The sequence below is a fragment of the Salvelinus namaycush genome, unplaced genomic scaffold (assembly GCF_016432855.1).
Source record: "Salvelinus namaycush isolate Seneca unplaced genomic scaffold, SaNama_1.0 Scaffold640, whole genome shotgun sequence".
NCBI classification, from domain to species: Eukaryota; Metazoa; Chordata; class Actinopteri; order Salmoniformes; family Salmonidae; genus Salvelinus; species Salvelinus namaycush.
The window spans coordinates 118350-143533 of record NW_024061354.1 but is presented as its reverse complement, the minus strand read 5'-3'; the positions used below and the strand labels follow the sequence as shown (position 1 = coordinate 143533).

Here is a 25184-nt window from a genome sequence, read left to right as displayed (position 1 = left end):
GGGAGAAGGATGGAGGGAGTAGAGGCAGGGGGAGAGGGGGAGAAGGATGGAGGGAGGAGAGGCAGGGGGAGAGGGGGATGGAGGGAGGAGCGAGGAGGGAGAGGCAGGGGGAGAGGGGGAGAAGGATGGAGGGAGGAGGGAGAGGGGGATGGAGGGAGGAGGGAGAGGCAAGAGGGAGAGGGGGAGAAGGATGAAGGGAGGAGGGAGGAGGGAGAGGGGGATGGAGGGAGGAGCGAGGAGGGAGAGGCAGGGGGAGAGGGGGATGGAGGGAGGAGCGAGGAGGGAGAGGCAGGGGGAGAGGGGTAGAAGGATGGAGGGAGGAGGGAGAGGCAGGGGGGATAGGGGGAGAAGGATGGAGGGAGGAGGGAGAGGCAGGGGGATAGGGGGAGAAGGATGGAGGGAGGAGGGAGATGCAGGGAGAGAGGGGGAGAAGGATGGAGGGAGTAGAGGCAGGGGGAGAGGGGGAGAAGGATGGAGGGAGGAGAGGCAGGGGGAGAGGGGGATGGAGGGAGGAGCGAGGAGGGAGAGGCAGGGGGAGAGGGGGAGAAGGATGGAGGGAGGAGGGAGAGGGGGATGGAGGGAGGAGGGAGAGGCAAGAGGGAGAGGGGGAGAAGGATGAAGGGAGGAGGGAGGAGGGAGAGGGGGATGGAGGGAGAGGCAGGGGGAGAGGGGGAGAAGAATGGAGGGAAGAGGGAGGAGGGAGAGGGGGATGGAGGGAGGAGGGAGGGGCAGGTGGGATAGGGGGAGACGGATGGAGGGAGGAGGGAGATGCAGGGGGAGAGGGGGAGAAGGATGGAGGGAGGAGGGAGATGCAGGGGGAGGGGGTAGAGGGATGGGGGAGGAGGTAGAGGCAGGGGGAGAGGGGTAGAGGGATGGAGGGAGGAGGGAGATGCAGGGGGAGGGGGTAGAGGGATGGGGGAGGAGGTAGAGGCAGGGGGAGAGGGGTAGAGGGATGGAGGGAGGAGGGAGGAAAAGGGGAGCAGTAGGGCCAGGGGTGGAGACAAGGAGACATGAGGGGGAGGGGTATAGGGAGAAGAGTGGCGGGAGAGGGGTCGAGGGAGAAGGGTGAAGAGGGAGAAGGGTGGAGAAGGGTGAAGGGGTGGAGGGAGAGGGGTGGAGGGTGAGAGGTGGAGGGAGAAGGGTGGAGGGAGAGGGGGTGAGCGGTGAAGGGGTGGAGGGAGAAGGGTGGAGGGAGAGGTAACTGTCGTAAAGCAGTCGACAATAAAACTCAATCTCCTGTAAAACTCAATCTCCTGTAAAATCCAATTAAGTCATTATCTGACTGTATCTTTAATTGAAAACAGAAATAACAGTCAATTTCACGGATATATAAGGAAGGATCAATCGATTCGCCATACGATCGGGAGAGGTGATTTATAATGTCAGAGCCATATAGGTAACTCCACATTATTCTCTGTAAAACCACTGGTGGATGAAATGAAGAGGAAGTGCATTTAATAAAAGACAAGATGGTGTTGTTATTGATAATGACAGACGGGGCCAGAATCAAATGTCTTCATAGCGCCCGGCGAAACAAAATACAAGTCATTGAATTGTTCCCGCTTTATACCTTGCTCCCCTACACATTTCACATCTCAACTCATCAATAAGCACTTTATTTCTGTAGAACTTGTAACTACATCCAAGATTCCAAATTACATTTGTTGCTGTTTTATTTAAACATAACTAGGAATAAACAGTTTTGTAATGTGTCATTTAAAATGAATGGCCATAAAACACACAGAAACACAGTGCAGTAGTATTAAACTCAACAACCGTAGGCTTATTGCTCATATATTTTCAACAGAGATTTTAAACAACACGATCTATCTAAATGAATAGAACCAGTAAGCTGCTGTGCACTACGAACAAACAAAACTAGTCATGTATGGAAGCTTATATGCTATTTTTAAAGCAAAATTAAACAACGGTTCATATTCTGTTAAAGGGTCTTGCTGTTCTGGGAATGAATATTCCGATATACAGTTTATTAAATATAATTTGAAAATCAAATGTGTATATCAACCAGCAGGTTAAATGATGTGGTTGGATGAGGGATAGAAACATGGAGGAGACTTCATAGAGCTGAGATAGAACTCACACTGCCAATATAAGACACATAAAGACAGATATAGACTGGTTAAGACAGACATAGACTGATATCGACTGGTAAAGACTAATATAGACTGGTAGATTGATATAGACTGGTAGATTGATATAGACTGGTAAATACTGATATAGGCTGGTAAAGACTGAAATAGACTGGTAAATAAAGATATAGACTGATTTTTATTCAATTTATTTGACCTTTATTTAACTAGGCAAGTCAGTTAAGAACAAATTCTTATTTTCAATAACAGCCTAGGAACAGTGCCTCGTTCAGGGGCAGAATGACAGATTTTACTCGGGGATTCGATCTTGCATGTGTGTCTTCACAGTCCCCGCTGTTCCATAAGGTGTAATTTGATCTGGTTTTCAAATCTGATTCCCCTGTTATCATCAGTTACCTGATGTGGAATTGAGTTCCATGTAGTCATGGCTCTATGTTTTGGCCATTTGGGTCTTTGTGTGTCAAAAAAGATACACGCGCGTCAAATAACACAATTTGACTCATCAAATAAGCTTGTTGACCAATCAGGACCTGAATAGGACTGCATGTCACAATAATTTAAGATGTTCATACATTTTTTACGTAGTTATTACACATTGATTACACTATCGTATTTCATATGTCACAACGATTCACCGAAACGTATGCTATGAAGCGGGTAAAGTTTTGTCTCACCCACCTACCGCAGCTGCCGGGCCCACACTTCCGCCGGAAGCTCTGGTCAGTGCTGGTATTCCAAGTGGCTACCTAGCTAATACTTACATTGAATCCTAAATCATTGTTAAGAATATTGAAAATGACCGCCGTTTCTACAGGTCATTGTTTTCAGGCTGGTTGCATTGGTGCTAGCTAGGTACCAAGCTAAAGCTAAAGCTAGCTACTGCAGAAGTTGCAAATAACATGTATCAAAGATATTTGCACAATTTCTAGATCTTGCTCGTTTGATCCTGATCTTATTTCAAATGGTCACGCAGACGTTTTCCCATTCAGTCGAACAAAAACAGTCTTATTACCGACGCGGTCTTGGAAACACATCGTGGCCGGTTGTTTGCGGACTTTTGTACATCTGACAGTGCTACTGGTCGTAGTGTTGGCGCTTGGCTTGAACGTGCAAATTCAGCACACAACATTCTAATAGAATTGTGTTATTTGACGTGTCAAATAGTGGTATTTAAAGTGTATCGTTTTTGACACGCAGACCCAAACAGCGCTCCATACTATGTAGTACTGTGCGCCTCCCATAGTCTGTTCTGGACTGACATATAGACTGGTAAAGACTGATATAGACTGGAATAAACTGATATAGACTGACTGGTATATACAAATATAGACTGGTATATACCGATATAGCCTGAAGTAGACTAATATAGACTGACTGGTATATTCCATATATAGACTAATATAAACTGGTAGAGTAGTATAGACTGGTATATTCCCTATATAGACTGATATTGACTGGTATAGACTGGCATAGATCTAGGGGGGCAATATGATTCATATCTACCCTGTATGTTCACCTTCCCCCTGGCTTACAGACCACACACTCACTAGAACCATTTCTATAGAGCTCAGACAGGAACAAATAAGGACACTTCAAATATCTTCAGAATGACAACATTGGAAGAAAGTTTACAGAAACAAAACCTTTATTTCAACAAATAGATTTCAAAAGAGTGTGATTTTAGATTTTTTTTTTCTCTTCCTCTCTCCTCTTCTTCCTCTGGTTATTTGTGGTTTCCCTCTATGATGGAGTCGACAGTAAAGCCCTGTCCCTGGTCATGTCCGTCACACTCAGTCTTCCCCTCAGAGCTGTTGACCAGGGAGCTGATGGACAGACAGGACAGACCATCATGGCCGTTACTGCCTCCACTGACTGGGGAGAAGGCTGCAGGGAGACACAGACAGACAGGTGGGTTAGACAGACAGACAGGACAGACCGTCATGGCCGTTACTGCCACCCCCATCCAGGGAGACACAGACAGGTGGGTTAGAAACGGCATGGTCATTACACAGGTGCACCTTGTGCTGGGGACAATAAAAGGCCACTAAAATGTGCAGTTTTGTCACAACACAATGCCACAGATGTCTCCATTTTTTAGGGAGTGTGAAATTGGCATGCTAACTCCAGGAATGTCCACCAGAGCTGTTGCCAGAGAATTGAATGTTCATTTTTTTACCATAAGCCGCATCCAACGTAGTTTTAGAGAGTACCTCCATCCGGCCTCACGACCGCAGACCACGTGTATGGCGTGGCGTGGGCGAGCGGTGAACATGGTGGTGGTGGGGTTATGGTATGGGTAGGCCTAAGCTACGGACAACAAGTACTATTGCATTTTATTGATTGCAATGTCTCGACCTCTGAATGACTCTCTCTCTACCTCACCTGCTGTCTCGGCCTCTGAATGACAACCGCACCTGCTGTCTCGACCTCTGAATGACTCTCTCTCTACCGCACCTGCTGTCTCGACCTCTGAATGACTCTCTCTCTACCTCACCTGCTGTCTCGGCCTCTGAATGACTCTCTCTCTACCGCACCTGCTGTCTCGACCTCTGAATGACTCTCTCTCTACCGCACCTGCTGTCTCGACCTCTGAATGACTCTCTCTCTACCGCACCTGCTGTCTCGACCTCTGAATGACTCTCTCTCTACCGCACCTGCTGTCTCGACCTCTGAATGACTCTCTCTCTACCTCACCTGCTGTCTCGACCTCTGAATGACTCTCTCTCTACCGCACCTGCTGTCTTGACCTCTGAATGACTCTCTCTCTACCGCACCTGCTGTCTCGACCTCTGAATGACTCTCTCTCTACCGCACCTGCTGTCTCGACCTCTGAATGACTCTCTCTCTACCGCACCTGCTGTCTCGACCTCTGAATGACTCTCTCTCTACCTCACCTGCTGTCTCGACCTCTGAATGACTCTCTCTCTACCACACCTGCTGTCTCGACCTCTGAATGACTCTCTCTCTACCACACCTGCTGTCTCGGCCTCTGAATGACTACCACACCTGCTGTCTCGACCTCTGAATGATTGGCTATGAAAAGCCAACTGACATTTACTCCTGAGGTGCCACCTCTACAACCACTGTGATTATTATTTGGCTGGTCATCTATGAACGTTTGAACATCTCGAGGAACCAATCTGGCCTTAATGGCCATGTACTCTTATAATCTCCACCAGGCACATTTACAAAAAATTAAAAACAGAAATACCTTATTTACATAAGTAAGAGATTCAAAATTGAGCCTAGGTGTATCCTGTTTCATTTTACCCTCCTGGAGGTGTTTCTACAACTTGGAGTCCACCTGTGGTAAATTCAATTGATTGGACATGATTTGGAAAGGCACACACCTGTCTATATAAGGTCCCACAGTTGACAGTGCATATCAGAGCAAAAACCAAGCCATGAGGTCGAAGGAATTGTCCGTAGAGCCCCGAGACAGGGTTGTGTTGAGACACAGCTCTGGGGAAGGGTACCAAAAAAAATCTGCAGCACTGAAGGTCCCCAAGAACACAGTGGCCTCCATCATTCTTAAATGGAAGAAGTTTGGCAATACCAAGACTCTTCCTAGAGCTGGCCGCCCGGCCAAACTGAGCAATCGGGGGAGAAGGGCCTTGGTCAGGGAGGTGACAAAGAACTCGATGGTCACTCTGACAGACCTTCAGAGTTCCTCTGTGGAGATGGGAAAACCTTCCAGAAGGACAATAATCTCTGCAGCACTACATCAATCAGGCCTTTATGGTAGAGTGGCCAGACGGAAGCCACTCCTCAGTAAAAGGCACATGACAACCTGCTTGGAGTTTGCCAAAAGGCACCTAAAGGACTCCCAGACCATGAGAAACAAGATTCTCTGGTCTGATGAAACCAAGAGAGAACTATTTTGCCTGAATGCCAAGCGTCACGTCTGGAAGAAACCTGGCACCATCCTTCGCTACGGTGAAGCATGGTGGTGGCAGCATCATGCTGTGGGGATATTTTTCAGCGGCAGGGACTGGGAGACTAGTCAGGATCGAGGGAAAGTTGAACGGAGCAAAGTACAGAGAGATCCTTGATGAAAACCTGCTCCAGAGCGCTCAGGACCTCAGACTGGGGCGAAGGTTCACCTTCCAACACCACAGCGACCCTAAACACACAGCCAAGACAACGCAGGAGTGGCTTCGGGACAAGTCTCTGAATGTCCTTTAGTGGCTCACCCAGAGCCCAGACTTGAACCCGATCAAACATCTCTGGAGAAACCTGAAAATAGCTGTTCATCGATGCACCCAATCCAACCTGACAGAGCTTGAGCGGATCTGCAGAGAAGAATGGGAGAAACTCCCCAAATACAGGTGTGCCAAGCTTGTAGCGTCATACTCAAGAAGACTCGAGGCTGTAATCGCTGCTAAAGGTGTTTCAACAAAGTACTGAGTAAAGGATCTGAAAACTTATGTAATTTCAGTTTTCAAATGTTTTTATGTGGAAAAATGTAAAAATGTGTTTTTGCGTTGTCATTATGGGGTTTTGTATGTAGATTGATGAGGGGAAAAAACGTTTTGATCCATTTTAGAATAAGGCTGTTAAGTGACAAATTGTGGAAGAAGTCGAGGGGTGAATACTTTGTATACAACTGAAACGGAGAGGTTGTGATCTGGAAAGAGGCGGAGCCATTCTTACTAATCTACTGGAAAACCAGTTTGGGTTTAACCTTTGTATGACTGATGCTTTTCGTGAGGGGTTTAATGCAATAATATTTATTCATTTTAGCCCCCCGAAAAATATTCACTATATAAATAAGCACATTTTATTTGTCTGGCTTGCTCTTCCAAATAAAGTGAAATATTTTTTGCTCAAATCATTTAAAAAGAAAGATCATTCGGCGTAGGCAGTAAACTTGAATATAACTAAAGAATTAATCAGGGTGATTTTTCCATAAATAGACAGGTATTTACCTTTTCATAATAAAAACATCTTATCTATTTTTGCTAACTTTCTGTAAAAATGTGTTGCATTAGTTATTTCTTTTGGAATATGTATACCGAGTATATCCACTTCACCATCAGAACGTTTTAACGGTAAACTACACGGTAATGTAAAAGTTGTATTTTTTGCAATCCAATACGTAATATGGTGCATTTATCATAGTTCGGTTGTATTCCAGGAATATTCTTCAGATCCTCTGACTGTGGATCTAGATTGAGGATTTAAGAGGAAACTTGTGTTACCGTACAATGACATTTGTTTTTAAGCCCTGGATTTCTAGCCCCTCTATATTATTGCTGGATCTGATTTTAATAGCTAACATTTCAATGGCCATTATAAATATATTATATTACCGACTGTGGATAACCTTGTTTTACTCCTCCTCTTTTCTGAGAAGTAGCCATTATTTACTATTTTACACCTCGGGTTACTATACATAACTTTAACCCATTTTATAAGATATTCAAAAAAATGTAAATAGTCCAGGCATTTATATATGCGTGATGTATTGTTGTCTCTACCTTCTTGCCATTTGTGCTGTTGTTTGTGCCCAATAATGTTTGTTTTTGTGCTGATACCATGTTGTGCTGCAGCCATACCATGTTGTTGTCATGTTGTGTTGCTGCCATACCATGTTGTTGTCTTAGGTCTCTATGTAGTGTTGAGTTGTCTCTCTTGTCGTGATGTGTATTTTGTCCAATATTTTTTATTTATTTTAATTTTAATCTAGCCCCTGTCCCTGCAGGAGACATTTTGCCTTTTGGTAGGCCTTCATTGTAAATAAGAATTTGTTATTTATTTAACTAGGCAAGTTAGTTAAGGTAAAAAATAATTATATATATACACTGCTCAAAAAAATAAAGGGAACACTTAAACAACACAATGTAACTCCAAGTCAATCACACTTCTGTGAAATCAAACTGTCCACTTAGGAAGCAACACTGATTGACAATAAATTTCACATGCTGTTGTGCAAATGGAATAGACAAAAGGTGGAAATTATAGGCAATTAGCAAGACACCCCCAATAAAGGAGTGATTCTGCAGGTGGTGACCACAGACCACTTCTCAGTTCCTATGCTTCCTGGCTGATGTTTTGGTCACTTTTGAATGCTGGCGGTGCGCTCACTCTAGTGGTAGCATGAGACGGAGTCTACAACCCACACAAGTGGCTCAGGTAGTGCAGCTCATCCAGGATGGCACTTAAATGCGAGCTGTGGCAAGAAGGTTTGCTGTGTCTGTCAGCGTAGTGTCCAGAGCATGGAGGCGCTACCAGGAGACAGGCCAGTACATCAGGAGACGTGGAGGAGGCCGTAGGAGGGCAACAACCCAGCAGCAGGACCGCTACCTCCGCCTTTGTGCAAGGAGGAGCACTGCTAGAGCCCTGCAAAATGACCTCCAGCAGGCCACCGGTCGCCAGTTGAACGGTGTGTCCTCCGACACATTGGTGCGGCTGGCATCCAGGTTAAGCTGGCGAGTGTTAAGGAGCGCTGTTAGACGGGTCATGTTTCGGAGGACACATGACTCCACCTTCACCTCCCGAGCCCCTTGCGGAGTTGCAGTGGTGAGACAAGATCGGAATTGGGGAGAAAAAGGGGGGTAAAAAAATAAATAATAATTCAACAAATGATACTACTCTGCAATTTGGCCCGCACACATGTCTTTCTGTACAACTTTTAATGTTACACTATTATTAGGAACAATAATACTTTATTAACTTCAGTTAGTGGAAAGAGAACACCTGTTTAAAGCGCTTTGCTTCCTCTTTCAAAATATAATCTGGTGAATCCTGAGTGACTCAGTAATTTGAAACAAGTTTCAGTAAATTATTTTTGGTGATATTTCTATGTTGAAGATTTAAAAATAATTTGGTGCATTTTTGTAAAAATGTCATCCAATTCGCTTTATTTTTACAATTCATTATACTTTCTTGAATAAGTTCATCCATTTATTTTTGTTTTTCCTCTAACTTATTATGTACCTCTATGGTACAGTTTTTATTGCTATCTACTGTACTGTTAGTTCCTCTATTTCCTTTGTTAAATTTGTATTTATTATGGGGTTTATTATGGATCCCTATTAGTTCCTGCCAAGGCAGCAGCTACTCTTCCTGGGGTTTATTATGAGTCACCATTAGTTCCTGCCAAGGCAGCAGCTACTCTTCCTGGGGTTTATTTTGGATCCCCATTAGTTCCTGCCAAGGCAGCAGCTACTCTTCCTGGGGTTTATTATGGATCCCCATTAGTTCCTGTCAAGGCAGCAGCTACTCTTCCTGGGGTTTATTATGAATCCCCATTAGTTCCTGCCAAGGCAGCAGCTACTCTTCCTGGGGTTTATTATGGATCCCCATTAGTTCCTGCCAAGGCAGCAGCTACTCTTCCTGGGGTTTATTATGGATCCCCATTAGTTCCTGCCAAGGCAGCAGCTACTCTACCTGGGGTTTATTATGGATCCCCATTAGTTCCTGCCAAGGCAGCAGCTACTCTTCCTGGGGTTTATTATGGATCCCCATTAGTTCCTGCCAAGGCAGCAGCTACTCTTCCTGGGGTTTATTATAGTGCACTATATAGGGAATAGGGCCCTGGTCTAAAGTAGTGCACTATATAGGGAATAGGGCCCTGGTCTAAAGTAGTGCACTATATAGGGAATAGGGCCCTGGTCTAAAGTAGTGCACTATATAGGGAATAGGGCTGTGGTCTAAAGTAGTGCACTATATAGGGAATAGGGCCCTGGTCTAAAGTAGTGCACTATATAGGGAATAGGGCTGTGGTCTAAAGTAGTGCACTATATAGGGAATAGGGCCCTGGTCTAAAGTAGTGCACTATATAGGGAATAGGGCTGTGGTCTAAAGTAGTGCACTATATAGGGAATAGGGCCCTGGTCTAAAGTAGTGCACTATATAGGGAATAGGGCTGTGGTCTAAAGTAGTGCACTATATAGGGAATAGGGCCCTGGTCTAAAGTAGTGCACTATATAGGGAATAGGGCTCTGGTCTAAAGTAGTGCACTATATAGGGAATAGGGCCCTGGTCTAAAGTAGTGCACTATATAGGGAATAGGGCCCTGGTCTAAAGTAGTGCACTATATAGGGAATAGGGCCCTGGTCTAAAGTAGTGCACTATATAGGGAATAGGGCACTGGTTAAAAGTAGTGTACTATATAGGGAATAGGGCCCTGGTCTAAAGTAGTGCACTATATAGGGAATAGGGCCCTGGTCTAAAGTAGTGCACTACATAGGGAATAGGGCTCTGGTCTAAAGTAGAGCACTATATAGGGAATAGGGCCCTGGTCTAAAGTAGTGCACTATATAGGGAATAGGGCTCTGGTCTAAAGTAGTGCACTATATAGGGAATAGGGCTCTGGTCTAAAGTAGAGCACTATATAGGGAATAGGGCCCTGGTCTAAAGTAGTGCACTATATAGGGAATAGGGCCCTGGTCTAAAGTAGTGCACTATATAGGGAATAGGGCCCTGGTCTAAAGTAGTGCACTACATAGGGAATAGGGCCCTGGTCTAAAGTAGTGCACTATATAGGGAATAGGGCCCTGGTCTAAAGTAGTGCACTATATAGGGAATAGGGCTCTGGTCTAAAGTAGTGCACTATATAGGGAATAGGGCTCTGGTCTAAAGTAGTGCACTATGTAGGGAATAGGGTGCCATATGGGACATATCCTCAGACTTTTCTCCTGACAGAGAATGAACAACAACCCCACTTTAGTGAACCACACACGTCAAGTTTAAACTGCTCTGAAACACGAGAGGCTTTACCTTACATCATTCACACAAAGATTATTCTCACCATGAACTTTTGCCCTCCTCACACTCTCTTTCCTCACACTCCCTCTCTTCCCACTCCTTTTCCCCTCTCTACAGAGTATTTTTGAATACACAGCTATTAAACAGTCTTTGTGTTGCTTTAACAAAAGGAAGCTTTTTCTCCTGCCCCGTGAAAGAGGAAGTGAGTGAAAGAGGGAGTGAACAAGACTCAATCATTCCTGCAAGTGAGAGGAGAGAGGAACAAAAGCCCAGATGTGACAGGAGGAAAGAGGAGAGGTGGGGAAAGAAGAGAGGACAGGAGGAGAGAGGAGAGGATGATAGAGGAGGAGAGAGGACAGGAAGGACGAGGTCGGGACGAGACCATGCAGCAGGTGGAGCCGAGACCATGCAGCAGGTGGGGCCGAGACCATGCAGCAGGTGGGGCCGAGACCATGCAGCAGGTGGAGCCGAGACCATGCAGCAGGTGGAGCCGAGACCATGCAGCAGGTGGTGCCGAGACCATGCAGCAGGTGGGGACGAGACCATGCAGCAGGTGGTGCCGAGACCATGCAGCAGGTGGGGCCGAGACCATGCAGCAGGTACTTAAAAGTCCTGCAATAAGGGCTACAACACTAATATGTGTGTAAACTCTTCACAGTTGTGTTCTGTGGGTGTCATTGAATAGGCTGATACCCCATTTCATTTATCCACAATCTATAGGCGAGGCTGTACAGTGGAATATAATTATCCCCCCAATGCAATGATGAAGTCTCATATATCCACAGTGTGATTGCAACTGATTTGTCCTTTTGTTGGTCAAATTAACAGATAATTGTATTTTGTTGAATTTATACAACACTTCAAACTTGTTAAGCATTATCTTGTCCAAATAAGCTTTGATTCCAGTATCTGTATCAGTTTGCGACGGTCTCAATGCAAGACTTTTATTTTGAAGGCCAACTGCAAATTCCACTTTTGTGGCTAATTTCACAAAGGTTGTGCTCCAGAATATTTGCTTTTCCGTGTGTAAAGGTGATACAAATGTCATTAATTAGCCAGCTACAGTATCTTGAATCTGCTGGGGTAAAGCTAGCTAACATTAGCTTACACACATCATCAGAGTTCACTAGCTAGGTTTCTAGAAAATAACAATTAGTTTCAAGGTTTAATGTCATGTGCACAAGTACAGTGAAAAGCCTTTCTCACAAACTCAAAACCCAACAACGCAGTACTAGACAAAAACAAGAAATAAGAAGAAATATGAAAACACAAGTAAGTTAATACTATATACAGGGTCAGGATAATACCATACTATATACAGGGTCAGTTAATACCATACTATATACAGGGTCAGTTAATACCATACTATATACAGGGTCAGTTAATACCATACTATATACAGGGTCAGGTTAATACCATACTATATACAGGGTCAGTTAATACCATACTATATACAGGGTCAGGTTAATACCATACTATATACAGGGTCAGTTAATACCACACTATATACAGGGTCAGTTAATACCATACTATATACAGGGTCAGTTAATACCATACTATATACAGGGTCAGTTAATACCATACTATATACAGGGTCAGGTAATACCATACTATATACAGGGTCAGGTTAATACCATACTATATACAGGGTCAGTTAATACCATACTATATACAGGGTCAGGTAATACCATACTATATACAGGGTCAGTTAATACCATACTATATACAGGGTCAGTTAATACCATACTATATACAGGGTCAGTTAATACCATACTATATACAGGGTCAGTTATTTCCATATTATATACAGGGTCAGTTAATACCATACTATATACAGGGTCAGTTAATACCGTACTATATACAGGGTCAGTTAATACCATACTATATACAGGGTCAGTTAATACCATATACAGGGTCAGTTAATACCATACTATATACAGGGTCAGTTAATACCATATACAGGGTCAGTTAATACCATACTATATACAGGGTCAGTTAATACCGTACTATATACAGGGTCAGTTAATACCATACTATATACAGGGTCAGTTAATACCATATACAGGGTCAGTTAATACCATACTATATACAGGGTCAGTTAATACCATACTATATACAGGGTCAGTTAATACCATATACAGGGTCAGTTAATACCATACTATATACAGGGTCAGTTAATACCATACTATATACAGGGTCAGTTAATACCATACTATATACAGGGTCAGTTAATACCATACTATATACAGGGTCAGTTAATACCATACTATATACAGGGGGTCAGGTTAATACCATACTATATACAGGGTCAGGTTAATACCACACTATATACAGGGTCAGGTTAATACCATACTATATACAGGGTCAGGTTAATACCATACTATATACAGGGTCAGGTTAATACCATACTATATACAGGGTCAGGTTAATACCATACTATATACAGGGTCAGGTTCATACCATACTATATACAGGGTCAGGTTCATACCATACTATATACAGGGTCAGGTTCATACCATACTATATACAGGGTCAGGTTCATACCATACTATATACAGGGTCAGTTAATACCATACTATATACAGGGTCAGTTAATACCATACTATATACAGGGTCAGGTTAATACCATACTATATACAGGGTCAGTTAATACCATACTATATACAGGGTCAGTTAATACCATACTATATACAGGGTCAGTTAATACCATACTATATACAGGGTCAGTTAATACCATACTATATACAGGGTCAGTTAATACCATACCATATACAGGGTCAGTTAATACCATACTATATACAGGGTCAGTTAATACCACACTATATACAGGGTCAGTTAATACCATACTATATACAGGGTCAGGTTAATACCACACTATATACAGGGTCAGTTAATACCATACTATATACAGGGTCAGTTAATACCATACTATATACAGGGTCAGGTTAATACCATACTATATACAGGGTCAGTTAATACCATACTATATACAGGGTCAGTTAATACCACACTATATACAGGGTCAGTTAATACCATACTATATACAGGGTCAGTTAATACCATACTATATACAGGGTCAGTTAATACCATACTATATACAGGGTCAGTACCATGTTAACAATGTGCAGGGATACTGGAGTGATGGAGGTAGATATGTATAGGGGTAAGGTTACTATATACAGGGTCAGTTCCATATTAACAATGTACAGGGATACTGGAGTGATGGAGGTAGATATGTATAGGGGTAAAGGTGACTATATACAGGGTCAGTACCATATTAACAATGTACAGGGATACTGGAGTGATGGAGGTAGATATGTATAGGGGGAAGGAGACAGGGATACTGGGGTGATAGAGGTAGATATGTATAGGGTTAAGGGGACAGGGATACTGGAGTGATGGAGGTAGATATGTATAGGGGTAAGGTGACTATATAGAGGGTCAGTTCCAGTACCATGTTAACAATAAAGATACAAGGCCTCACTCCCCCCCTATCTGAGATATCTACTGCAACCCTCATCCTCCACATACAACACCCGTTCTGCCAGTCACTTTCTGTTAAAGGTCCCCAAATTACACACATCCCTGGGTCGCTCGTCTTTTCAGTTCGCTGCAGCAAGCGACTGGAACGAGCTGCAACAAACACTCAACCTGGACAGTTTTATCTCCATCTCTTCATTCAAAGACTCAATCATTGACACTCTTACTGACAGTTGTGGCTGATTTGTGTGATGTATTGTTGTCTCTATCTTCTTGCCCTTTGTGCTGTTGTCTGTGCCCAATAATGTTTGTACCATGCTTTGTGCTGCTACCATGTTGTGTTGCTACCATGTTGTGTTGCTACCATGGTGTGTTGCTACCATGGTGTGTTGCTACCATGGTGTGTTGCTACCATGTTGTGTTGCTACCATGGTGTGTTGCTACCATGGTGTGTTGCTACCATGTTGTGTTGCTACCATGTTGTGTTGCTACCATGGTGTGTTGCTACCATGTTGTGTTGCTACCATGTTGTGTTGCTACCATGGTGTGTTGCTACCATGTTGTGTTGCTACCATGTTGTGTTGCTACCATGTTGTGTTGCTACCATGTTGTATTGCTACCATGTTGTGTTGCTACCATGTGTTGCTACCATGTTGTGTTGCTACCATGTTGTTGTTATGTTGTGTTGCTACCATGTTGTGTTGCTACCATGTTGTGCTGCTACCATGTTGTGTTGCTACCATGTTGTTGTTATGTTGTGTTGCTACCATGTTGTGTTGCTACCATGTTGTTGTTATGTTGTGTTGCTACCATGTTGTGTTGCTACCATGTTGTGTTGCTACCATGTTGTGTTGCTACCATGTTGTATTGCTACCATGTTGTGTTGCTACCATGTGTTGCTACCATGTTGTGTTGCTACCATGTTGTTGTTATGTTGTGTTGCTACCATGTTGTGTTGCTACCATGTTGTGCTGCTACCATGTTGTGTTGCTACCATGTTGTTGTTATGTTGTGTTGCTACCATGTTGTGTTGCTACCATGTTGTTGTTATGTTGTGTTGCTACCATGTTGTGTTGCTACCATGTTGTGTTGCTACCATGTTGTTGTTATGTTGTGTTGCTACCATGTTGTGTTGCTACCATGTTGTGTTGCTACCATGTTGTGTTGCTACCATGTTGTGTTGCTACCATGTTGTGCTGCTACCATGTTGTTGTTGTTGTGTTGCTACCATGTTGTTGTTGTTGTGTTGCTACCATGTTGTTGTTGTTATGTTGTGTTGCTACCATGTTGTTGTTGTTGTGCTGCTACCATGTTGTGTTGCTACCATGTTGTTGTTATGTTGTGTTGCTACCATGTTGTGTTGCTACCATGTTGTTGTTGTTGTGCTGCTACCATGTTGTTGTTATGTTGTGTTGCTACCATGTTGTGTTGCTACCATGTTGTTGTTGTTGTGCTGCTACCATGTTGTGCTGCTACCATGTTGTTGTTATGTTGTGTTGCTACCATGTTGTTGTTGTTATGTTGTGTTGCTACCATGATGTTGTTGTTATGTTGTGTTGCTACCATGTTGTTGTTGTGGTGTATTGCTACCATGTTGTTGTTGTTGTGCTGCTACCATGTTGTGCTGCTACCATGTTGTTGTTATGTTGTGTTGCTACCATGTTGTTGTTGTTATGTTGTGCTGCTGCCATGTTGTTGTTGTTATGTTGTGTTGCTACCATGTTGTTGTTGTGGTGTATTGCTACCATGTTGTTGTTGTTGTGTTGCTACCATGTTGTTGTTATGTTGTGTTGCTACCATGTTGTTGTTATGTTGTGTTGCTACCATGTTGTGTTGCTACCATGTTGTGCTGCTACCATGTTGTTGTTATGTTGTGTTGCTACCATGTTGTGTTGCTACCATGTTGTGCTGCTACCATGTTGTTGTTATGTTGTGTTGCTACCATGTTGTGTTGCTACCATGTTGTTGTTGTTGTGTTGCTACCATGTTGTTGTTGTTATGTTGCTACCATGTTGTTGTTGTTATGTTGCTACCATGTTGTTGTTGTTATGTTGCTACCATGTTGTTGTTGTGTTGCTACCATGTTGTGTTGTGTTGCTACCATGTTGTTATGTTGTGTTGCTACCATGTTGTTGTTGTTGTGTTGCTACCATGTTGTTATGTTGTGTTGCTACCATGTTGTTGTTATGTTGTGTTGCTACCATGTTGTTATGTTGTGTTGCTACCATGTTGTTATGTTGTGTTGCTACCATGTTGTTGTTGTTGTGTTGCTACCATGTTGTGTTGTGTTGCTACCATGTTGTGTTGCTACCATGTTGTTATGTTGTGTTGCTACCATGTTGTTATGTTGTGTTGCTACCATGTTGTTATGTTGTGTTGCTACCATGTTGTGTTGTGTTGCTACCATGTTGTGTTGCTACCATGTTGTGTTGCTACCATGTTGTGTTGCTACCATGTTGTGTTGCTACCATGTTGTTGTTGTTGTGTTGCTACCATGTTGTGTTGCTACCATGTTGTGTTGTGTTGCTACCATGTTGTGTTGCTACCATGTTGTTATGTTGTGTTGCTACCATGTTGTTGTTGTTGTGCTGCTACCATGTTGTTGTTGTTGTGCTGCTACCATGTTGTTATGTTGTGCTGCTACCATGTTGTTGTTGTTATGTTGTGTTGCTGCCATGTTGTTGTTGTTATGTTGTGTTGCTACCATGTTGTTGTTGTTGTGTTGCTACCATGTTGTTGTTGTTATGTTGTGTTGCTACCATGTTGTTATGTTGTGTTGCTACCATGTTGTTGTTGTTATGTTGTGTTGCTACCATGTTGTTGTTGTTGTGCTGCTACCATGTTGTTGTTGTTATGTTGTGTTGCTACCATGTTGTTATGTTGTGTTGCTGCCATGTTGTTGTTGTTATGTTGTGCTGCTACCATGTTGTTATGTTGTGTTGCTGCCATGTTGTTATGTTGTGTTGCTGCCATGTTGTTGTTGTTATGTTGTGTTGCTACCATGTTGTTATGTTGTGTTGCTGCCATGTTGTTATGTTGTGTTGCTGCCATGTTGTTGTTGTTATGTTGTGCTGCTACCATGTTGTTATGTTGTGTTGCTGCCATGTTGTTATGTTGTGTTGCTGCCATGTTGTTGTTGTTATGTTGTGTTGCTGCCATGTTGTTGTTGTTATGTTGTGTTGCTACCATGTTGTTGTTGTTATGTTGTGCTGCTACCATGTTGTTGTTGTTATGTTGTGTTGCTACCATGTTGTTATGTTGTGTTGCTGCCATGTTGTTGTTGTTATGTTGTGCTGCTACCATGTTGTTGTTGTTATGTTGTGCTGCTACCATGTTGTTGTTGTTATGTTGTGCTGCTACCATGTTGTTGTTGTTATGTTGTGTTGCTACCATGTTGTTGTTGTTATGTTGTGTTGCTACCATGTTGTTGTTGTTATGTTGTGTTGCTACCATGTTGTTGTTGTTATGTTGTGTTGCTACCATGTTGTTGTTGTTATGTTGTGCTGCTACCATGTTGTTGTTGTTATGTTGTGTTGCTACCATGTTGTTGTTGTTATGTTGTGTTGCTACCATGTTGTTGTTGTTATGTTGTGTTGCTACCATGTTGTTGTTGTTATGTTGTGTTGCTACCATGTTGTTGTTGTTATGTTGTGTTGCTACCATGTTGTTGTTGTTATGTTGTGCTGCTACCATGTTGTTGTTGTTATGCTGCTACCATGTTGTTGTTGTTATGCTGCTACCATGTTGTTGTTGTTGTGTTGTTGTTGTGTTGCTACCATGTTGTATTGCTACCATGTTGTGTTGCTACCATGTTGTGTTGCTACCATGTTATGCTGCTACCATGTTGTTGTTGTTGTGTTGTTGTTGTGTTGCTACCATGTTGTGTTGCTACCATGTTGTGTTGCTACCATGTTGTGTTGCTACCATGTTGTTGTTATGTTGTGTTGCTACCATGTTGTTGTTGTTGTGTTGTTGTTGTGTTGCTACCATGTTGTGTTGCTACCATGTTGTTGTTGTTGTGCTGCTACCATGTTGTTGTTGTTGTGCTGCTACCATGTTGTTGTTATGTTGCTACCATGTTGTTGTTGTTGTGTTGCTACCATGTTGTGTTGCTACCATGTTGTTGTTATGTTGTGTTGCTACCATGTTGTGTTGCTACCATGTTGTTGTTATGTTGTGTTGCTACCATGTTGTTGTTGTTGTGTTGCTACCATGTTGTTGTTATGTTGTGTTGCTACCATGTTGTTATGTTGTGTTGCTACCATGTTGTTGTTATGTTGTGTTGCTACCATGTTGTGTTGCTACCATGTTGTTGTTATGTTGTGTTGCTACCATGTTGTGTTGCTACCATGTTGTTGTTATGTTGTGTTGTCGTGTCTCTCTTGTTGTGATGTGTGTTTTGTCCTATATTTTAATTTAATTTTTAATCCCAGCCCCCGTCCCGAAGGAGGCCTTTTGGTAGGCCGTCACTGTAAATAAGATTTTTTTCTTAACTGACTTGTCTAGTTAAATGAAACAAGGTTAACTCAGTCTGTGTAGGTTTTTTGTTTGCTATTTATCAGTTGTATTGCTTGGGATAGAAGCTGTTCAAGAGCCTGTTGGCGCCAGACTTGTGGCATCGGTACCACTTGCAGTGCAGCAGCAGAGTGAACAGCTAAATAGCTAAAGAACTGGTAGCTATATTTTAAAGACTAGCTAGTTACTGACTATTCAACCGTTTCTGTTAGAGACTAGCTAGTTACTGACTATTCAACCGTTTCTGTTAAAGACTAGCTAGTTACTGACTATTCAACCGTTTCTGTTAGAGACTAGCTAGTTACTGACTATTCAACCGTTTCTGTTAGAGACTAGCTAGTTACTGACTATTCAACCGTTTCTGTTAAAGACTAGCTAGTTACTGACTATTCAACCGTTTCTGTTAGAGACTAGCTAGTTACTGACTATTCAACCGTTTCCGTTAGAGACTAGCTAGTTACTGACTATTCAACCGTTTCTGTTAGAGACTAGCTAGTTACTGACTATTCAACCGTTTCCGTTAGAGACTAGCTAGTTACTGACTATTCAACCGTTTCTGTTAGAGACTAGCTAGTTACTGACTATTCAACCGTTTCCGTTAGAGACTAGCTAGTTACTGACTATTCAACCGTTTCTGTTTGAGACTAGCTAGTTACTGACTATTCAACCTGTTTCTGTTAGAGACTAGCTAGTTACTGACTATTCAACCGTTTGTTAGAGACCAGCTAGTTACTGACTATTCAACCGTTTGTTAGAGACCAGCTAGTTACTGACTATTCAACCGTTTGTTAGAGACTAGCTAGTTACTGACTATTCAACCTATTGTTAGAGACTAGCTAGTTACTGACTATTCAACCGTTTCCGTTAGAGACTAGCTAGTTACTGACTATTCAACCGTTTGTTAGAGACTAGCTAGTTACTGACTATTCAACCGTTTCTGTTTGAGACTAGCTAGTTACTGACTATTCAACCGTTTCTGTTTGAGACTAGCTAGTTACTGACTATTCAACCTGTTTCTGTTAGAGACTAGCTAGTTACTGACTATTCAACCGTTTCTGTTAGAGACTAGCTAGTTACTGACTATTCAACCGTTTGTTAGAGACTAGCTAGTTACTGACTATTCAACCGTTTGTTAGAGACTAGCTAGTTACTGACTATTCAACCGTTTCTGTTTGAGACTAGCTAGTTACTGACTATTCAACCTGTTTCTGTTAGAGACTAGCTAGTTACTGACTATTCAACCGTTTGTTAGAGACTAGCTAGTTACTGACTATTCAACCGTTTCTGTTAAAGACTAGCTAGTTACTGACTATTCAACCGTTTCTGTTAGAGACTAGCTAGTTACTGACTATTCAACCGTTTCTGTTAGAGACCAGCTAGTTACTGACTATTCAACCGTTTCTGTTAGAGACTAGCTAGTTACTGACTATTCAACCTGTTTCTGTTAGAGACTAGCTAGTTACTGACTATTCAACCGTTTCCGTTAGAGACTAGCTAGTTACTGACTATTCAACCGTTTCTGTTAGAGACCAGCTAGTTACTGACTATTCAACCGTTTCTGTTAGAGACTAGCTAGTTACTGACTATTCAACCTGTTTCTGTTAGAGACTAGCTAGTTACTGACTATTCAACCGTTTCCGTTAGAGACCAGCTAGTTACTGACTATTCAACCGTTTCTGTTAGAGACCAGCTAGTTACTGACTATTCAACCGTTTCTGTTAGAGACTAGCTAGTTACTGACTATTCAACCTGTTTATTGATGTATTGGTGACTAATCGTTTGTTAGAAAAATGCCCCTGCTAATTTCACTGCAAACAGGCTGTTTTCATATATTTTGACTGATCAGGTTTGTGCACATTTACATGAGTGTTTCATTAGCTAGTTACCTAAGTTACTAAGATAGTTAGCTAAGTTACTAAGATAGTTAGCTAAGTTACTAAGAGTTAGCTAAGTTACTAAGATAGTTAGCTAAGTTACTAAGATAGTTAGCTAAGTTACTAAGATAGTTAGCTAAGTTACTAAGATAGTTAGCTAAGTTACTAAGATAGTTAGCTAAGTTACTAAGATAGTTAGCTAAGTTACTAAGATAGTTAGCTAAGTTACTAAGATAATTATTATTCATGTTGTTGTTGCATTTCAGGTCGAGTGGCTTTTCTGACAGGCCGGGAGCAAGGGTCTTACCTGGTAGTACAGCGACAGTCTGTCTCACAGCCATTCTGTCAACATGTATCCAGAAACAAGGGTCTTACCTGGTAGTACAGCGACAGTCAGTCTGTCTCACAGCCATTCTGTCAACATGTATCCAGAAACAAGGGTCTTACAGCGACAGTCTGTCTCACAGCCATTCTGTCAACATGTATCCAGAAACAAGGGTCTTACCTGGTAGTACAGCGACAGTCTGTCTCACAGCCATTCTGTCAACATGTATCCAGAAACAAGGGTCTTACCTGGGAGTACAGCGACAGTCTGTCTCACAGCCATTCTGTCAACATGCATCCAGAAACAAGGGTCTTACCTGGGAGTACAGCGACAGTCTGTCTCACAGCCATTCTGTCAACATGCATCCAGAAACAAGGGTCTTACCTGGGAGTACAGCAACAGTCTGTCTCACAGCCATTCTGTCAACATGTATCCAGAAACAAGGGTCTTACCTGGTAGTACAGCGACAGTCTGTCTCACAGCCATTCTGTCAACATGCATCCAGAAACAAGGGTCTTACCTGGGAGTACAGCAACAGTCTGTCTCACAGCCATTCTGTCAACATGTATCCAGAAACAAGGGTCTTACCTGGGAGTACAGCGACAGTCAGTCTGTCTCACAGCCATTCTGTCAACATGTATCCAGAAACAAGGACCTTACCTGGTAGTACAGCGACAGTCAGTCTGTCTCACAGCCATTCTGTCAACATGTATCCAGAAACAAGGGTCTTACAGCGACAGTCTGTCTCACAGCCATTCTGTCAACATGTATCCAGAAACAAGGGTCTTACCTGGGAGTACAGCGACAGTCTGTCTCACAGCCATTCTGTCAACATGTATCCAGAAACAAGGGTCTTACCTGGGAGTACAGCGACAATCTGTCTCACAGCCATTCTGTCAACATGTATCCAGAAACAAGGGTCTTACCTGGTAGTACAGCGACAGTCTGTCTCACAGCCATTCTGTCAACATGTATCCAGAAACAAGGGTCTTACCTGGGAGTACAGCGACAGTCAGTCTGTCTCACAGCCATTCTGTCAACATGTATCCAGAAACAAGGGTCTTACCTGGGAGTACAGCGACAGTCTGTCTCACAGCCATTCTGTCAACATGTATCCAGAAACAAGGGTCTTACCTGGGAGTACAGCGACAGTCAGTCTGTCTCACAGCCATTCTGTCAACATGTATCCAGAAACAAGGGTCTTACCTGGGAGTACAGCGACAGTCTGTCTCACAGCCATTCTGTCAACATGTATCCAGAAACAAGGACCTTACCTGGTATTACAGCGACAGTCTGTCTCACAGCCATTCTGTCAACATGTATCCAGAAACAAGGGTCTTACCTGGGAGTACAGCAACAGTCTGTCTCACAGCCATTCTGTCAACATGTATCCAGAAACAAGGGTCTTACCTGGTATTACAGCGACAGTCTGTCTCACAGCCATTCTGTCAACATGTATCCAGAAACAAGGGTCTTACCTGGTAGTACAGCGACAGTCAGTCTGTCTCACAGCCATTCTGTCAACATGTATCCAGAAACAAGGGTCTTACCTGGGAGTACAGCGACAGTCAGTCTGTCTCACAGCCATTCTGTCAACATGTATCCAGAAACAAGGACCTTACCTGGGAGTACAGCGACAGTCTGTCTCACAGCCATTCTGTCAACATGTATCCAGAAACAAGGGTCTTACCTGGGAGTACAGCGACAGTCTGTCTCACAGCCATTCTGTCAACATGTATCCAGAAACAAGGGTCTTACCTGGTATTACAGCGACAGTCTGTCTCACAGCCATTCTGTCAACATGTATCCAGAAACAAGGGTCTTACCTGGGAGTACAGCGACAATCTGTCTCACAGCCATTCTGTCAACATGTATCCAGAAACAAGGGTCTTACCTGGGAGTACAGCGACAGTCTGTCTCACAGCCATTCTGTCAACATGTATCCAGAAACAAGGGTCTTACCTGGGAGTACAGCGACAGTCTGTCTCACAGCCATTCTGTCAACATGCATCCAGAAACAAGGGTCTTACCTGGGAGTACAGCGACAGTCTGTCTCACAGCCATTCTGTCAACATGTATCCAGAAACAAGGGTCTTACAGCGACAGTCTGTCTCACAGCCATTCTGTCAACATGTATCCAGAAACAAGGGTCTTACCTGGTATTACAGCGACAATCTGTCTCACAGCCATTCTGTCAACATGTATCCAGAAACAAGGGTCTTACCTGGGAGTACAGCGACAGTCTGTCTCACAGCCATTCTGTCAACATGTATCCAGAAACAAGGGTCTTACCTGGGAGTACAGCGACAGTCTGTCTCACAGCCATTCTGTCAACATGTATCCAGAAACAAGGGTCTTACCTGGGAGTACAGCGACAGTCTGTCTCACAGCCATTCTGTCAACATGTATCCAGAAACAAGGGTCTTACCTGGGAGTACAGCGACAGTCAGTCTCACAGCCATTCTGTCAACATGCATAGCATGTAACCACTCAAATTCATACAAACTGCTACGGATGCAGTCACTGACTTGAAATCGCTTGTCTGGGATCTATATTTTAGTTGAGACACCTGTTTGAGGTCTGATATACATGAATAAAAATGTATTCTGCCATGTGACTTGCATTTTAAACCTTTTGACTCATAAGCTCTACCGGTTATCTTTAAGTTCCCACAGAGGTTCGTGTGAAGACCAACGTGACATGAAAAAGTTATTGTTTTGTAATTTAAACGATACAAAAATGAAAATGAGTTGTTTATACAAAACTTTATTGCATTTGGTCATCCCCAAAATGTGTCCTTTGACAGCCTTGGTAGTTGCATCCCTCCTCAGGGAAGTGTCTGCTGACGACAGGGTGGCAGGGCTGTTGATGTGCTGCTCTAGAGTTCTATAGCCCAGCAGACTCACCTGGGGACAGAGGACGGACACATGTTAGTTTCATAATACAAGTCTTTTACAGGGAGGAGAGCGCATGGGTGAGTACAGTAAATCCAATCCGACCAGTGGCCCTGGATAATATGCTATGTCATCACACAGGCAGACTGCCACAGTGAAGGACGTTTACATAGTGTGCTATTATGTGTAATTTACTTCTCTGGAGAGATTGCAGGTAGTTTGTCAGAAAGTTCGGGAGCATTATTATGTCTCTGTAGCACCTGGAGAGACATGGAGGTAGTGAGTATGCTAGAAAGAGAGAGCCCTGACCTCCCACTGGCCCAGGGCCTCCTGCCTAGTGTCCCTCACCCCTGACCTCCCACTGGTCCAGGGCCTCCTGCCTAGTGTCCCTCTCCCCTGACCTCCAACTGGTCCAGGGCCTCCTGCCTAGTGTCCCTCTCCCCTGCCCTCCCACTGGCCCAGAGCCTCCTGCCTAGTGTCCCTCACCCCTGACCTCCCACTGGCCCAGGGCCTCCTGCCTAGTGTCCCTCACCCCTGACCTCCCACTGGCCCAGGGCCTCCTGCCTAGTGTCCCTCTCCCCTGACCTCCAACTGGTCCAGGGCCTCCTGCCTAGTATCCCTCAACCCTGACCTCCAACTGGCCCAGGGCCTCCTGCCTAGTATCCCTCACCCCTGACTTCATGTATCAGTTTGCGTACTTCAGATTCATGTCTGTAAATGACAACAATAGATCTGATTAAAGTATGCATGCCATTTTGTGATAAGGGCTATGACGTGAATTTATAGCTACAGAGCCTTCAAAGGATTCACACCCCTTGACTTCTTCCACATTTTGTTGTGTTACAGCCTGAATTTAAAATGGATTCAATTGAGACTTTGTGTCACTGGCCTACACACAATACCCCATAACGTCAAAGTAGAATTATGTTTTTAGATGTTTTTATTTATTATTCAAATGAAAAGCTAAAATGTCTTGAGTCAATAAGTATTTAACTCCTTTGTTATGGTAAGGAGCCTAAATATGTTCAGGAGTAAAAATGTGTTTAACAAGTCACATAATAAGTTGCTTGGACTCTCTCTCTGTGTGCAATACTTGTGTTTAATATGATTTTTTAATGACTACCTCATCTCTGTACCCCACACAATTATCTGTAAGGTCGCTCAGTCGAGCAGTGAATTTCAACCACAGATTCAACCACAAAGGCCACGGAGGTTTTCCAATGCCTCGCAAAGAGCACCTATTGGTAGATGGGTAAAAATAAAAAAGCTCAAT

General features: G+C 43.2%; 1 protein-coding gene across 3 annotated transcripts in view; it reads right to left on the bottom strand.

The window, feature by feature from the left end:
* Nucleotides 1-3834: 3834 nt before the first annotated feature.
* dmrt1 (doublesex and mab-3 related transcription factor 1) overlaps nt 3835-25184 on the bottom strand; it is an 82566-nt gene continuing 61216 nt past the window's right edge. For all 3 annotated transcript variants that reach the window (XM_038987086.1, XM_038987085.1, XM_038987087.1), the window contains one exon: nt 3835-3995. In XM_038987086.1, coding sequence (XP_038843014.1) covers nt 3835-3995 — 161 coding nt within the window. The remainder of the gene's footprint in view (nt 3996-25184) is intronic.